This window comes from Myxine glutinosa, chromosome 5 (assembly GCF_964187855.1).
Source record: "Myxine glutinosa chromosome 5, kmMyxGlut1.1, whole genome shotgun sequence".
In the NCBI taxonomy this organism is placed as follows: domain Eukaryota; kingdom Metazoa; phylum Chordata; class Myxini; order Myxiniformes; family Myxinidae; genus Myxine; species Myxine glutinosa.
The window spans coordinates 98,327,214-98,343,520 of record NC_136265.1 but is presented as its reverse complement, the minus strand read 5'-3'; the positions used below and the strand labels follow the sequence as shown (position 1 = coordinate 98,343,520).

General features: G+C 47.5%; 1 protein-coding gene across 7 annotated transcripts in view; it reads right to left on the bottom strand.

Annotated features, from left to right (window-relative positions):
* LOC137427323 (uncharacterized) overlaps positions 1–16,307 on the bottom strand; it is a 112,431-nt gene that overhangs the window by 85,832 nt on the left and 10,292 nt on the right. For all 7 annotated transcript variants that reach the window (XM_068116742.2, XM_068116744.2, XM_078778387.1 and 4 more), the window contains exon 3: positions 14,901–15,011. In XM_068116742.2, coding sequence (XP_067972843.2) covers positions 14,901–15,011 — 111 coding nt within the window. The remainder of the gene's footprint in view (positions 1–14,900; positions 15,012–16,307) is intronic.

Below are 16,307 nucleotides of genomic sequence, written 5' to 3'. Positions count from 1 at the left end.
TCCAAGATCCAACTCAACATTTCCTCCTTCTGCAACTCCCTCTGTGCACACCTTACAAATGAATGTAGCTGCCACACTGGTTAATGACCCTCTCAAACCACTACATTTTTGATGAACCCACTCAGTGCACATTGTACATTGAATGGAGTTCACTCCGACACCCTTCCTGCACACAGCACACGGCCACTTCCCAGTTCTTTCCACCTCACCACATGCTTTACCACTTGCCATCACCTTTGTTTTTCCGATATTCACCTTCAGACCTTTTGTCTCCATACATTCCTTCCACTTGTTCATCTTTTCCTTCAGTCCATCCATACTTTCTGCAATCATCACCAGATCATCTGCATACAACAAGTCCCACGGTAAACCCTCCTTTACGTTCCGAGCCAGCACCTCCATCACAGCTACAAATAGTAGTGGACTTAGTACCGACCCCTGATGCACTCCCACCTTCACCTCAAACTCACCACTGTTTCCGTCCTTCGTCCTTACAGCTGTGCGCGCTCTTTTGTACATTGCCATCACTACTCTGATCAACCATTCCTCCACTCCTAACGTTCTCAATGCCCATGCCACTACTTCACGTGGAACCCTATCGAATGCTTTCTCCAGATCAACAAACCCAAGAAACAACGTCTTCCTCTTCTCCATGTACTTCTCCTGCAACTGCCTCACAATAACAAGCGTTACGCCTTGGTCCCCCGTTGGTGAAGTGAGGTGACAAAGTGGAAGACGCAAGGCGGCCATCTTGGATTTTGACATGGCGACCTAATTTTCAATAGGGTTCTTCCATATGCCTAGTTGCACCCACACACCAAATTAGAATTCGGTCCTTCACTTACTTTTCTAAAGATATTGCAGTGCATGTACGCACGCACGCACGGACACACACACGGACGGAGGGGGAAACCATTGTCCCCCTTTCGCTCCGCGGTGCGACGGGGACAAACAGCGCGTCTGTCGTTCCTCTTCCTGGCATAAATCCAAACTGCATTTCGTCAATCTTCACTTTCTTCCTTATCCTCCTCTCCAACACCCTTTCCAATACCTTCATTCCATGCTCCAATAACTTTATCGCTCGATACGAGCCACAGTCCAGAGGGTCACCTTTCCCCTTGTATAGATGGACGAGGGCACTCAGTTCCCAATCCACTGGAATGCGGCCTTCTTTCACCACCAGATTACAGATCGCTGGCATTCTCTTCACACCCCAACTTCCTGCTGCCTTCAACATATCTCCCACAACTCCTGTCGGCCCTCCCGCTTTTCTACTCTTCATTGCTTTTGTCGCTTCCTCAACTTCCTTCACGGTTATCTTCTCTGCCGGTCCTAAAACTGGGTTACTCTCTATGTTGCCATCCCATTCATTATCTGCATTCAACAGGATTTCCATATATCTCTTCCATCTTCCTTTAATTCCATCTGGGTCCACAACGATTTGTCCCACTTCATCCTTCAAGCAACTCACCCCATCACATCACACCTCTCTTTCGCTATCTGCTTTGCAATCCTGAATACCGCTCTCTGACCCTCTTCCAAATCCAAGCGTTCTCCGAACATTTTCCAACATGCCTCCTGCGCCTTTGCTAACTCTTTCTTTGCAGCCTTCTTGGCTGCCTTATAACTTTCATGCTCTGCCTTTTCTGCCCCGTACCCTTCGTCTTCTGCCACTCCTCAAACTTCTTCCTCTTCTCGTCAATCTTCTTTCCAACCTCATCATCCGACCACCATGATTCCGAGTTCCTCGGTGGTCCTTTTGTCCATCCACGTACCTCACCAACGGCTCCCAGAAAACTATCTTTCATTGACATCCAACCACTTTCAAGCTCAACCACATCATCCTCGACCATACTCAGCCTCTCTTTTAATGCCTCCCTCACTGTCACCTCCTTCAACCTCCACACCTTCATTCTCGGTTGGTACTTCACCCGCAGCGCTCTCCTCGCACCTTTCACCCTTATGTCGCAGACAGCCAAGTGGTGCTGTGAAACAGCCTCCTCCCCTGGGATCACCTTTGTGTCCCGGAGGTTCCCCCTATCTCGCCTACGCACCAGCAGGTAGACAACGGTTGTCGTCGACCCACCTGACGTGTATGTAACAAGCTTATTATCCTCTTTCTGGAACTGAGTATTACAAATCAACAAATCAGCTCCATCAGCAAACTCCAAAATCCTTTCACCTTCTCCATTTCTCACACCATATCTGTAACCCCCATGAACTCCCTCAAAACCGTCCATACTTCTTCCCACATGTCCATTTAGGTCTCCTCCTACCACAACAACTCCCTCATCTTTCACGTTTTCCATCAGCTTCTCTGTCGCACACCAGAACTTGTCCTTCTCTTCATCGCTCCGACCAACCTGCGGAGCATATCCCGAGATGACGTTCACCAAGAGCTTTCCAATCATCATTTTCACCATCATCAACCTTTCACTCACTCGAGTCACACTCATCACACTGTCTACAAACTCCTCAGAAAACAGGACACCAACACCATTCACGCCTTCTGGGCACCCTGGCCACACAAACTTGCATTTCTGTCAACAATATCAACAATATCAAAAATATCAAAATCAAATCAAACATCAAAATATCAATATATATCAAAAAATATCAAAATATCAATATCAAAAAGAATCAACAACCAACATCACACATTTATTGATCACCATTCAACCACAGTTAAACCATGCCGGCTCAACCACAGTCCAAATACCACAAGACATCCACCACTCAACCATCGCATCTCTCCAGGAAACTAACTGCACCTTCAAGTCAGGATCGGCCCTTGTCCAACCAAGATAATCTAGTTTTGTATTTTAAATTTTCACAAATTTATAGAATATGTTTTTCACTTACTAGTTGTGGGTTACGATGTGTAAACAAGCGTTACGCCTTGGTCCCCCGTCGGTGAAGTGATGTGAGTTGACAAAGTGGAAGACGCTAGGTGGCCATCTTGGATTTTGGCGTTGCGACCCAATTTTAAATAGCGTTCTCCCGTATGCGTTGATACACCCACACACCAGATTAGAAGTTAGTAGTTCGTTTATTTTGCAAGATATTTCGCTCACAAGGTTCAGACATATATATGGTGGCGGCCATCTTGGATTTTGACGTGGCGACCCAATTTTCAATAGCGTTCTTCCTTCTGCCTAGATACACCCACACACCAGATTAGAAGTTGGTACTTCGCTTATTTTTCAAGATATTCCACTCACAAGGTTCAGACATACATGGCGGCAGCCATCTTGGATTTTGACGTGGCGACTCAATTTTCAACAGGGTTTTTCCTTATGCGAAGATGCACCCACACCAGATTAGAAGTTAGTAGTTCATTTATTTTTCAAGATATTCCGCTCACAAGGTTCAGACATATACATGGTGGTGGCCATCTTGGATTTTGACGTGGCAACCCAATTTTCAATAGCGTTCTCCCTTATGCGTAGATACACCCACACACCAGATTAGAAGTTAGTCGTTCTTTTATTTTTCAAGATATTTCGCTCACAAGGTTGTCATATATATGGTGGCGGCCATCTTGGATTTTGACGTGGCGACCCAATTTTCAATAGCGTTCTTCCTTATGCCTAGATACACCCACACACCAGATTAGAAGTTGGTACTTCGCTTATTTTTCAAGATATTCCGCTCACAAGGTCCAGACATACATGGCGGTGGCCATCTTGGATTTTGACGTGGCGACCCAATTTTCAATAGCGTTCTTCCTTATGCATAGATACACCCACACACCAGATTAGAAGTTAGTAATTCATTTGTTTTTCAAAATATTCTGCTCACAAGGTTCAACGCACGCACGCACACACGAACGCACATACGGACGGAGGGGAAAACCATCGTCCCCCTTTCGCTCCGCGGTGCGACGGGGGACAATAAAGGAGTAAAAAGTGATTGAATGCAATTTAATTCGAGGCTTCATGGCAACAAAAGGTGAAAATTTTGAAAGGGAGTGTCGACTTTCCATCCACTGACTCACTTACTCATTCACTGCTATTAATGTTCGATACCTTCCTGGTGACATAGAAAGCTGAAATTGTGTGTGCCAACGGACATTTAAGCCGATACCCCGGGGAAAATCACAGAACCATCGGACGTGCCCATAAATTAAAATTTGCATTAAAAACCATAAACACGTATGCAAAAAAGTAAATAATACCTCAATCAATGTACAGTGCATTGAGAAAGTATTCAGACCCCTTCACTTTTTTCACATTTTGTTATGTTGCTGCCTTATGCTGAAATCGTTTAAATTCATTTTTTCCCTCATTAATCTGCACTCAATACCCCATAATGACAAAGAGAAAACAGGATTTTAGAAAGTTTTGCAAATTTATTAACAAGAAAAAACTGAAATATCACATTGACATAAGTATTCAGACCCTTTGCTATGACACTTGAAATTTAGCTCAGGTGCCTCCCATTTCTCTTGATCATCTTTGAGATGTTTCCACACCAATATTGGAGTCCACCTGTGGTAAATTCAATTGATTGGACATGATTTGGAAAGGCACACCCCTGTCTATAAAAGGTCTCACAGCTGACAATGCATATCAGAGCAAAAACCAAGCCATGAGGTCGAAGGAACTGCCTGCAGAGCTCAGAGACAGGATTGTGTCGAGGCACAGATCTCGGGAAGCCGACAAAAACATTTCTGGTGCATTGAAGGTTCCCAAGAGCAGAGTGGCCTCCATAGTTCTTAAATGGAAGGAGTTTGGAACAACCAGGACTCTTCCTGGAGCTGGCCGCCCGGCCAAACTGATCAATCGAGGGAGAAGGGCCTTGATAATAGAGGTGACCAAGAACCCGATGGTCACTCTGGCTGAGCTCCAGAGATCCTGTGTGGAGATGGGAGAAACTTCCAGGAGGACAAACATCACTGCAACACTCCACCGATCTGGGCTTTATGGCAGAGTGGCCAGATGGAAGCCAAACAGTTCAATCTTTGTTTCATCAGACCACAGAATCTTGTTTCTCACAGTCTGAGAGTCCTTTAGGTGCTTTTTTGCAAACTCCAAGTAGGCTTACATGTGTCTTTCACTGAGGAGAGGCTTCCGTCTGGCCACTCTGCCATAAAGCCCAGATCGGTGGACTGTTGCAGTGATGTTTGTCCTCCTGGAAGTTTCTCCCATCACCACACAGGATCTCTGAAGCTCAGCCAGTGACCATCGGGTTCTTGGTCACCTCTCTTACCAAGGCCCTTCTCCCCCGATTGCTCAGTTTGGCCGGGCGGCCAGCTCTAGGAAGAGTCCTGGTTGTTCCAAACCTCTTCCAATTTAAGAATTATGGAAGCCACTGTGCTCTTGGGAACTTTCGATGCACCAGAAATTTTTTTGGAGGCTTCCCCAAATCTGTGCCTCGACACAATCCTGTCTCTGAGCTATGCAGGCAGTTCCTTCGACCTCATGGCTTGGTTTTTGCTCTGATATGCATTGTCAGCTGTGAGACCTTATATAGACAGGTGTGTGCCTTTCCAAATTATGTCCAATCAATTGAATTTACCACAGGTGGACTCCAATCAGGGTGCAGAAACATCTCAAAGATGATCAAGAGAAATGGGAGGCACCTGAGCTAAATTTCAAGTGTCATAGCAAAGGGTATGAATACTTATGTAAATGTGATCTTTCAGTTTTTTCTTTTTAATAATTTGCATTCCTCTAAAATCCTATTTTCTCTTTGTCATTATGGGGTATTGAGTGTAGATTGATGAGAGAAAAAAGAATTTAACGATTTCAGCATAAGGCTGCAACATAACAAAATGTGAAAAAAGTGAAGGGGTCTGAATACTTTCTGAATGCATTGTATATCAGGATGGATGAACAGCTGACACCACACATGAAAAAGCTGAATGCCTAAACTCTGTGTTTGCCTCAAAATCTTGTGTCCCAAACCCATCGCTCTTTGCACCCACCTTACCCAGTCAAACGGAGCTGCTGCTGGACTATGTGTCCTCTCCTGACAAGGTGGAGAAGTCTCTGTCAAACCTGGACTCTGATTCTGCAACTGGACTAGACGGCATCAGCCCACAGATCCTAAAATCCTGCTCTGCCACGCTATCTCACCCTCTCTCTGTTCTCTTCACCCTCTCTTCACCCATCTGCTTGGAAATCAGCCAACATTACAGCTTTACACAAAAAAGATGCTCGAACAGATCCTCGCAACTACAAACCAATCAGCCTGCTCCCAATAATCAGCAAGGTCATGGAATCAACCATCGCTTCTGACATCAAATCCTTCCTCTTCTCCAATGGCTTGATCTCGGATCATCAATTTGGATTCAGACCAGGTCACTCTACTCTGGACATGCTGCTTCTACTGTCTCAACAATGTATGGAGGTCCTCAATGGTCAAACAGGAAATCGGAGACGTCTCCCTTGACATATCATGTGCCTTCGATACGGTCTGGCACCTTGCTCTGCTCACCAAACTCTCCTACTATGGTATCCATGGAAACTTTCTTTCTTCTACCAACTCCTCTACGGCCTGGCTCCCCCAACTCTGCCTGTGCTCTGTCCCCCAAATATTCCTTCAGGATGCACAAGATCTACCAGCAACGTTTTTCTGGTGAAACTACCAAAATCCAGACTCTCTGCTCACCTTCACTCTTTCATTCCTCTTTTCTCCCGCCTTTGGAACAATCTCCCACACTCTCTTCAATCCCACTCCTTCCTCCAGGTCTTTAAAACAGCTGTTCACCGCCATCTCTTATCTTCCCCCATCCAAAAGCTTTATCTTTTCTACCCCCGTTAATACACCACAAATCCACCTTTTTCAATCTCCAACTTCATTCCTGTAATTCTTAGTAGTGTCCACTTGTTTTATACAATGTACCACTGCCCTCCTCCCTCCCCCACCCCAGTCCTCTCCCTTCCACAGATATCTCAATGTCCTTGTTCTCTACTGTTGTTGTGCTGGTGTGTTTTCCTCTCTCTCTCTCCCTCTTGTCTCCCACTCCCTTTATTATATTGTTGCGGTTTTAGAACCCTCACTTTTGTAAATAATTCTTGTAAATATTCTATCATTTAAAAGGTTAAAGGTCGCACCCATAGTTAGGCCACAGCAACACGTATGACACCATAGGACTTTCAGTTATTTCCTTATTATGTGTCTAGTTAAGGCTGTGTTCCCAATAGTTGAATCTGCGTTGCATTAATCAAATAAGATAGGCCCCATTCGCTTCTTTTCCAATCTCTCTCTCTCAGCTACGCCATTATGCACCCCTACAGTCGGGGCTTGTTTCTCCCCAAATTGTCACGTGAGTTGATTGGCAGCGTTCGCTGCATTGAGCCTTCGTCGCCTTAGCGCTCGCTCCAAACGCCATTGCCCACGCGGTCAATCTCGGGGAAGAAGGGGGCGGAGCGCCAAGAACAAGGTGTGGTGACGTCAACTCACCATCAAGGGTGGAGCCGGTGAGCCCTCGCCAACCAACCAGGGCTGAGGTGAGCTCACTGGCGGGCGTGGTTTGATGAAGCGCGCATTGATCTGCGAGCGCGTTATATAAGCGCAAGCGCGAAGCCCTTTTACGGACTGCGCAGGGGACTTGGGGACTTGAGGAACCGCGTGAGGGAGCTCGTTTGATACGAACTGCGTTTGATACGAACTGCCTTTGATACGAACTGCCTGTGATACGAACATTGATCGGGAGAGAGAGAGAGCGTTGGCACTAACTACGTATTACGGACGCCGCATCCCAGTCCCCCCGATATATGTAACGTCCGCTCGTGGTCAACGACACGCGGCGCGCTGCCAGCCTGCCTCCATAACCACCACGGCACGAGTCGGGACCGGATGAGGAGCCTGGACATCTGCTTGGCCCTTCCTCCCCGACCAGCTACCATTCCGTGTGAGTGTGTCTGTTTGTCCGGGGTTGTAAGTTAAGACTGTATCGATAAGATTGCCTGTGTTCTTTTGCTTCTTCTTCTTCTTGTACATTCTTTCCCTTTCCCCTTCTTTTTGGGTTTGTAAATAAATTCCCTTGTTCTTTCTTGGTTTTCCTAATCCGATCGCCTCCGTCCTTTCTTTCAATTGAGTACCTGTGGCACGATTTCGGAACCGCTCAGGATCGGGTTTAGTTCTATTGTTAACGGCTCGGATCGCGAATCGCTAACCGCTCGGCATTTATCATCCTATCCGCGGTCCGAGCGGGAGTTATTTCCCTGCTTTACGGTCGGGTTAGTAAGTAGGTATTTGGGACTTCATTGACCAATCACCCTCGCTAATTCTGACCGGAAGGAGAGTCATAGCTTCCAGGATTGGGGGACGGCCAGCTTAAAAGACAAGGGGATTAACCCCCCCTTGATAAGGGGAGCGCCGACCCCCGAATCCGTAACAATTGGTGTCAGGAGTGGGATTTAGAACCTGGGACTAAATTTTGTAGACCTAATTTTGGACACCAATTGTGCTATTGGCTGTAACAGTTGGCGTCGGGGAGTGGGATTTGGACCTGAACCAAATTTTTTATATCTGAAAAAAAAAAATTTTGGTCAAAAATTACGAGCGGCCAAAATTTTATTGAACGTCCAAATTATAGTCGTGCCATGGATACCCAAGGCGATCGGATGCCGGTGGGGTAAAATGAGGGGGTAGAAGAGGAGTTAGAGTCAACCCGGGACCCCAGGGAGGAAGTGGGAGTAATGGAGGAGGAAAACGAAGAAGGTGCAGTAGAGGGGGTTGCAGGCGCACAAAATGGCGGCGCCTCGCACATGGCGACGAGTGCCGTGCCCGCTGTGCAAATCGGGGGGATGAATGTGCAGGACCTCATGGCGCAGATTCATGCAGCCATACAAATGGGGAATGGGGGATTAAAAAATGAATTGGGAAGCCAAATTGGGGGATTGAGGAAAGAGATGGGAGAAATGAGGGCCGATAGTGAGGGAATGGAAAGTAGAATGGGGGAGCAATTGGGAAGCCAAATTGGGGGGTTAGAAACCAAATTGGGGGGATTAGAGCACACATTAGGGGGTCAATTGGAGGATATGGGTGGCCAAGCCCGATAAATTAATGAGGGGTTGGCGAGTGACAAAGCCAGGTACGAGACAAGGGAAGTTGAGAGGGAAATTGACCGCGGGGCGAGCGAGGAGGTCGCATTTGTACGCGATGAGGTAATGCGGCGAGAAGAGCGCGGGTTGAGCAAAGTTGAGCAAGGCAAAGTCACGTGGACCGGGGTAGAGATCGCGACCCGGGTTATGGGGAAGCCGGCGACCGCCGAAGTAGAGAATTTGATTTTATTAGCGCCAGCGGTCGTCGTGCTGAATAAAGGAATTAAAATCAAACAAATAGTGGAAATTGGAGAGACGGCGGACTTAGAAAAGCACTCGCGGAAGGAAGAAATGGGAAATGTGCAAAGTCTGTATCCACATCATGATGCCGTGCTTAACCCCAATTAAAGTTTGCAGGTGGTGCAGGAGCGAAAAAGAGGAAGCGCCAAGGTGAGTCGGGCTGTATATGGTGATAAAAGATTTTGCGGGAAAGTGTTTAGCGCAAAAAGAATTTTCGCGTGCTTGGGATCCCAGCGTAACCGGGGCGGTTGTGGAAGGTCCGTAGTGCGCTGTGTTAATGGAAATGGCGCGCGTGTGAGGAAAAGGTGCGCGCCGGAGAGTCAGTGTGTAACAGAGTATAGGAGTGACACAGAGTGTGAGATGGAGATGAATGAGGAGCGTGTGCGAGGGTGCACACCTGAGTTGGTTGTGGCGAGTGTACGGGAGAGCACACCAGAGCACATCATTGGGTGTGCGACGAGGGATTGCACACCTGTGGGTAGGTGTGCGCTGAGTGGGTGTGCAATAGAGTGCACACCCGGGAGTGTTACGGAGGGCGTAATGGAGGTGTGTGTAACAAAGGAGTGTGCGAGCAGCGAGTGGTGTGCACCTGAGTGTGGAGCGGAAGAGTGTGCACGAGACAGTGCAGTAGTAGAATGTATGGGATGCACGAGAGGCGTTGGAGCGCCGGGCTGTATGAATAGGAAACGTAACGCATGGTGTGTGAAAGCGAGGGGAGCATCAACGCTAACCGGGACAGCGTTCAGGCTGACGTATAGTCGACGCGAGCTCTCGGGGCACGGTGTTCTTTGTGTGCTGCGGGGGCCGGCCGGGATCGTAGCCACATCGCTCCTGCACGGAGCGCCGTGCACGATTCGGGCAGGGGCCCGCCCTGCACGGTCGGTGCCGCGTTTTGCCAAGCAAGGCAATCGGCCCGGTTCGAGGGGAAGGAGAAGGGTTCGGAGCGGCGCACCCTTGTGGTGGTGGTGCTCCGGCCGGGGAAGGCTGGGCAAACGCGCTTGGGAGCGCAAGGCCCTGCGTAGGGATGGTGCCTGGAGCCTTGGCCCGACAAAACCTCCTCCCCTGAATCCGAATGCCAGACGGACCCAACCTGCAGGAGACAGACCACCGTATGCATTGCTCGGCTTTTCGAAGCCGAGCTGTAAAAAATGTATTTCCCCGAGAGGCTCAGAGTAGTGAACGAATAGTGATAGTGATGGCGAATGGTATGCGGTGTAGAGGGATGGTAGTTCTACCATCCCTCACATCGTATCTACTGGGCACATGTGCTATAGTTTTATGGGGATTGGCGGTACAAACTAGCCCGGGAGGGTTAGGATAATGATTAGGGACCTAGAAAGATGACCATAGGTGACCAAGATTTAAGTAGTGACATTGTACAGGTAGTGGGGACGTGGAGTAGGGTAGTTGGATTATAATGGCGAGGGATGTGCATAGTATAAGGGATGACAGGGAGGCACTAAGTTAGAGGGAAAACCAGGTAGATTAAATGATGCAGTGTGTTTGTGGTGAGCATGATGAAATGAGGCATTGCATATGAGATTCCTCGTAGTGCTGGTGAGGAATTTGAGGCAATGCTCATGAATGCTGGTTTGGAGAAGTACAGGTGTATGGAGAATGGTTGTGTGGAATAGATGGTCTGGAATGAATGGTCTGGAATGAATGGTGTGGAGTGGGAGTGTGGAATATGTGGCGTGGAGTGTATGGTGCGAAAGAGTGGATGGGGGAAGGATGGACCCCTTCACGAGTATCCGGGTAGGGTAGTTTAAAAGTAGGTAGAGGGAGTAGGTAAATTGTGGTTGGATATTGACAACTGTGGTGCGAGAGTAGCAGAGTACTGCTTGGATTGGTGCATGAGTGAAGTGGAATGGCTGGGCATGTGGCCTGTTAGTGAGTGTGGTTGGTTGAGCACTCCGCCACTTGTAGTCTGTCGGCCAGGTGAGGCCGCAGGTAGGCTCTGGGAGCCAGGTAGAGTTCAGTGGGGCCCGTGCATCCCGAGGGAGGACCCGGGTAGCCCGATGCCAGAGGGGGCATTAGTGGGGTAAGGGAGCCAGAGGGCCTTCCCCAGGTAGGTTAGGGTGAGGAGATAGGTAAGCTCGGGTGGCAACTGCAGTGGCAGAGGTGTGCAGGTGAGCGGACCTGCTGGTGAGCCACATGACCCAGCCCCAAAATTGTGCGAGGGCACAGGGAGAAGAATTGGGGGAGTGAGACCCCAAATTGGTGAGCACCACAGTATGATCAATGGGAATTGGTTTTTAGAACCACATAGTTTAATGATGGCCAATGGATTGGCAGGGTAAGACCCCGGGTAGAGTAAAAAGTGTTAATGTCATTTAGAAGTATAGCTAGGATGAAAGTCTCTTCGCACCATCTGCATCCACTCACCGAGGTGATAAGACTCCACACCATATTTGTGCAAATATTTGGAATGTAAGACGCATCTCGACGTGGGTGAGACATTGTTTGTATTCCATCTCTTCCTCCTTAGGAGGGATTGGTGACGAATTTGGCATTAGGGGAGATATGGGGGACGAGACAGTAGAGACGGAATTTGTAAATGTGTAGATTGTGTAAATACGGGGTAGGGGCAAGGGTAGGTTAGGTGACATGGGGGGGGATGAACGCGAGGGACGAGCTTTCTCCGCTCGCTCTCCAGCGCCCTTCATGTTGCATTACCTTGTATTGATGTGTACCCTTGCGCCCTTCCCCGCTGATTTGCTTGTCCTCCTTCCCCCACTCACGAACCATTGTTCTTTTGTGCCCGGGGTGGTGAAGGGGGAGTGTGCAGGTGACCACAGATGTGCAGCTGCACCCTTGGTGCCTCCGGCCTGCACTGATGCACCATATGGACCACACGTTCTGTGGCCTAGCACCACACATGGACCACACGTTCTGTGGCCTAGCACCACTCATGGACCACACGTACTGTGGCCTAGCATCTCTGCTGGGACCGACCATTGTTGTCAGCGGTATCTGGTTGTGGACCACTATGCTTCAAAGTGGCATCTATGCCATGCAGTGGACCACCTACGTTGGCCCTGCTGGCCAGAAATAATAAAAAGCGGACGCGGTTTGTGCCCTTTCTTATTATAAATAACAGCAAGCAAGAAGACCAAGACAACCAGAAGCATCGGCCCAGCAGACAAGCGAAGACATCAGAAGGCATCATTTATTATTTTTAAAAATGTTTGTTTTGTGCATTTTTCCATGATGGTGCTTTTTGGTGCTTTTGGTGCATTTTTATTATTGGTGCATATTGGTGCATATGGGATGGTGTATCAGTGCAGTGCAGTGTGGTATTTTTCCTCTTTTCAAAAGATCTTTATCTCTTCCCACAAAAGACAGGTCCTGGGTTGTAGTTGTAAATAATCAAAATAGTAGTGTTTTGTAAATAATGCTCCCCACCGGCTTTATGTGTAGTTTCAAAATAATTCCACAATTCGGTTAGTCTGTGGGCATGAGTCTGTTAGGTAGAATGCAACGCAGCAAGCGGGACATATTTAATGTTAAAACTGCCGCACTCAGGGTGAGGTTAAAAGTAGAGGGTAACCACACCTAAGTGTCACACTAAGTTAAAATTGTTTCGGCCCGGTCAGGGCCTAGAGGAAAGGAGGGTGCAGTGTTGCGGTTTTAGAAACCTCACTTTTGTAAATAATTCTTGTAAATATTCCATCATTTAAAAGGTTAAAGGTCGCACCCATAGTTAGGCCACAGCAACACGTAGGACACCATAGGACTTTCAGTTATTTCCTTATTATGTGTCTAGTTAAGGCTGTGTTCCCAATAGTTGAATCTGCGTTGCATTAATCAAATAAGATAGGCCCCATTCGCTTCTTTTCCAATCTCTCTCTCTAAGCTATGCCATTATGCGCCCCGACAGTCGGGGCTTGTCTCCCCAAATTGTCACGTGAGTTGATCGGCATCGTTCGCTGCATTGAGCCTTCGTCACCTTAGCGCTCGCTCCAAACGCCATTGCCCACGTGGTCAAGCTCGGGGAAGAAGGGGGCGGAGCACCAAGAACAAGGTGTGGCCACGTCAACTCACCATCAAGGGCGGAGCCGGTGAGCCCTCGCCAACCAACCAGGGCTGAGGTGAGCTCACTGGCGGGCGTGGTTTGATCTGTGAGCGCGTTATATAAGCGCAAGCGCGAAGCCCTTTTACGGACTGTGCAGGGGACTTGGGGACTTGAGGAACTGCATGAGGGAGCTCGTTTGATACGAACTGCGTTTGATACGAACTGCCTTTGATACGAACTGCCTGTGATACGAACATTGATCGGGAGAGAGAGAGAGAGAGCGTTGGCACGAACTACGTATTACGTACGCCGCATCCCAGTCCCCCCGATATATGTAACGTCCGCTCGTGGTCAACGACACGCGGCGCGCTGCCGGCCTGCCTCCATCACCACCACGGCACGAGTCGGGACCGGACGAGGAGCCTGGACATCTGCTTGGACCTTCCTCCCCTACCAGCTACCATCCCGTGTGAGTGTGTCTGTTTGTCCGGGGTTGTAAGTTAAGACTGTATAGATAAGATTGCCCTGTGTCCTTTTGCTTCTTCTTCTTCTTGTACATTCTTTCCCTTTCCTCTTCTTTTTGGGTTTGTAAATAAATTCCCTTGTTCTTTCTTGGTTTTCCTAATCCGATCGCCTCCGTCCTTTCTTTGAATTGAGTACCTGTGGCACGATTTCGGAACCGCTCAGGATCGGGTTTAGTTTTGTTGTTAACGGCTCGGATCGCGGCTCGCTAACCGCTCGGCATTTACCATCCTATCCGCGGTCCGAGCGGGAGTTATTTCCCTGCTTTACGGTCGGGTTAGTAAGTAGGTATTTGGGACTTCATTGACAAATCACCCTAGCTAATTCCGACCGGAAGGAGCATCATAGCTTCCAGGATTGGGGGGTGGCCAGCTTAAAATAAAAGAGGATTAACCCCCCCTTGATAAGGGGAGCGCCAACCCCCGACTCCGTAACAATATGTTTATGTGTCCGTTTATGTTTCTATATTTAATGCGTTAGCTCTTACACGAGCCTCGACTTTGTATACAAAAAAATAAAAATTAAAAATTAAAAAATCAAGAGGTCCGTGATGCTTGCCTATTATCATAAATCTTCTATTTACCATGTGCCTACGTATGAAGCATGATTCGTTATGGCTTACAATGTATAAGCATAACCCACTAGTATATAAATGTACATATTCACCACCATCTAATCCCATCCACTTCCCCACAATATTATCTACACACGTCAATCACACCCAACCCAACCCTATTATCAGATTACAGTTTCCTCCCTTTCTCTCTGTCCTCTTTTCCTGTTCCTTATATAAACAAGTAAAATAGATCAATAAAAAGTGTGTGCAATTAAAGCTCAATTAAATTGACAATAGTACAAATTAAGGATAACAGAATACAACAACGTACATTATTGTTGGTTTAGTATTTCACCGGATGATAAAGTGGACAATTGATGTTTGAGATACTGATCTACCATCGTGGTTATTTTTTTAAGCAATTAAATTAAAACGTACACTTTTTTTTCCCTTCACACCAGAGTTCCTCATCAAACTGTCCAAAGCAAAATGTGCAAGCAATGATGGTAACCTTCATGGGGTTGGTTCTTGAAGAAAGAAGCTTCAAAGTCATTTGGTTCTGGTAGATCCAGGTGGACATCAATGTCTTCCTCGGTTTTCACTTCCACTTTCACAAATACATCTGGAAAAAGTAACTTTTATTATTTGCAGCCAGTACTGTGTCACATGCATAGCTGGTTCCAGACTCAATAGCCAAATAAATATTGCAATAAAATCGTTGATTTGGGGTCTTCCTTGAAGAGAGGAAATAAAACATTTCCACACAGAAATAGCAAAGTGTCAAAGCATTACAAGATCAAGATATTACGTTCTGTACAAACTGCCTCAACGTTACGAGATGCTTCTGACCCCACAACTACAGTGGGAATTTCACCGTCACCCAGGCTGACAGGACGGCCTAGACCTAGAGTATGCACACTCGCCTCTGAGCTGTCTAGCCTGGGTTTGAATCCCAACCCAGCTATACACTGTCATCCCGGTGTTTCATAGGCAGGGTGATCCATGAATGTGTGTGCCATCCCTCGGATGGACATTAAACGGGCATCCCATCTACAACCATTCGTTGTTGGACCTTACCGATCCCACGGTGTCCCTCGCAAAGCGTAGGCGAGCTATCGCCAGCACCATGGCCAATTTCCAAATACTGGCGCTAACCAGCAGAGGGCATTGTATCAGCAGCACAGCCGTGCCCTCAACCAGTGATGCCACTTCGCAGCCTAGTGCTGCATATGAATGAAGCAGAAGGCCATTACCCAAAATCACAACCAACAAAATAGAGAAGGCAAGAAAAATGTTTCCTCCCCAACCTGCATCATTTGTGAAATTACACACAATTCCGATCCAACATGTGACCAGTTGTTGTTGTTTTTTTGGCTCGAACGTCAACTCTCATGAAAAACTAATTGAGAGCATGGCAGGTTAACAGATTGACAATGAATAGGCCAAAGCTGAGACATGTGACGGAATTATATGGGGAGTGGAAAGGATCAAAAGTGTCAGTAAGTGGAGAAAATCTAAAGATCTAAGGATCTAATCTAAGTATGTGTTGTTGTGTTGAGGAGTGGGGAGAAAAAGGACTGGGTTGGCAAGATACCTTCGAAGTATGCACACACATCTTTGAGCTATCTAGCCTGAGTTCAAATCAAGAAACGCATATAAACTGCCATCCTCGTTTTTCGCATGCTGAGAATTCATCAGTGTGCACCCTCCCAAGGATTAATATTAAACTGCGTGTCCCTTCACCTAGCCTTAGTTGTTGCACATTTAGGATCCCGCATTGCCTTTCTTGGAGTAGGTGAGTCAATCCCGGCACCACAAACAAATTTTTTTAATTCCTGCTCTAACGTGCATGAGCCAGAATTCCAAGCAGCCAGACTTCCAACAATGCTGCAAATCAATAGCCAAGCGTTGCACAATA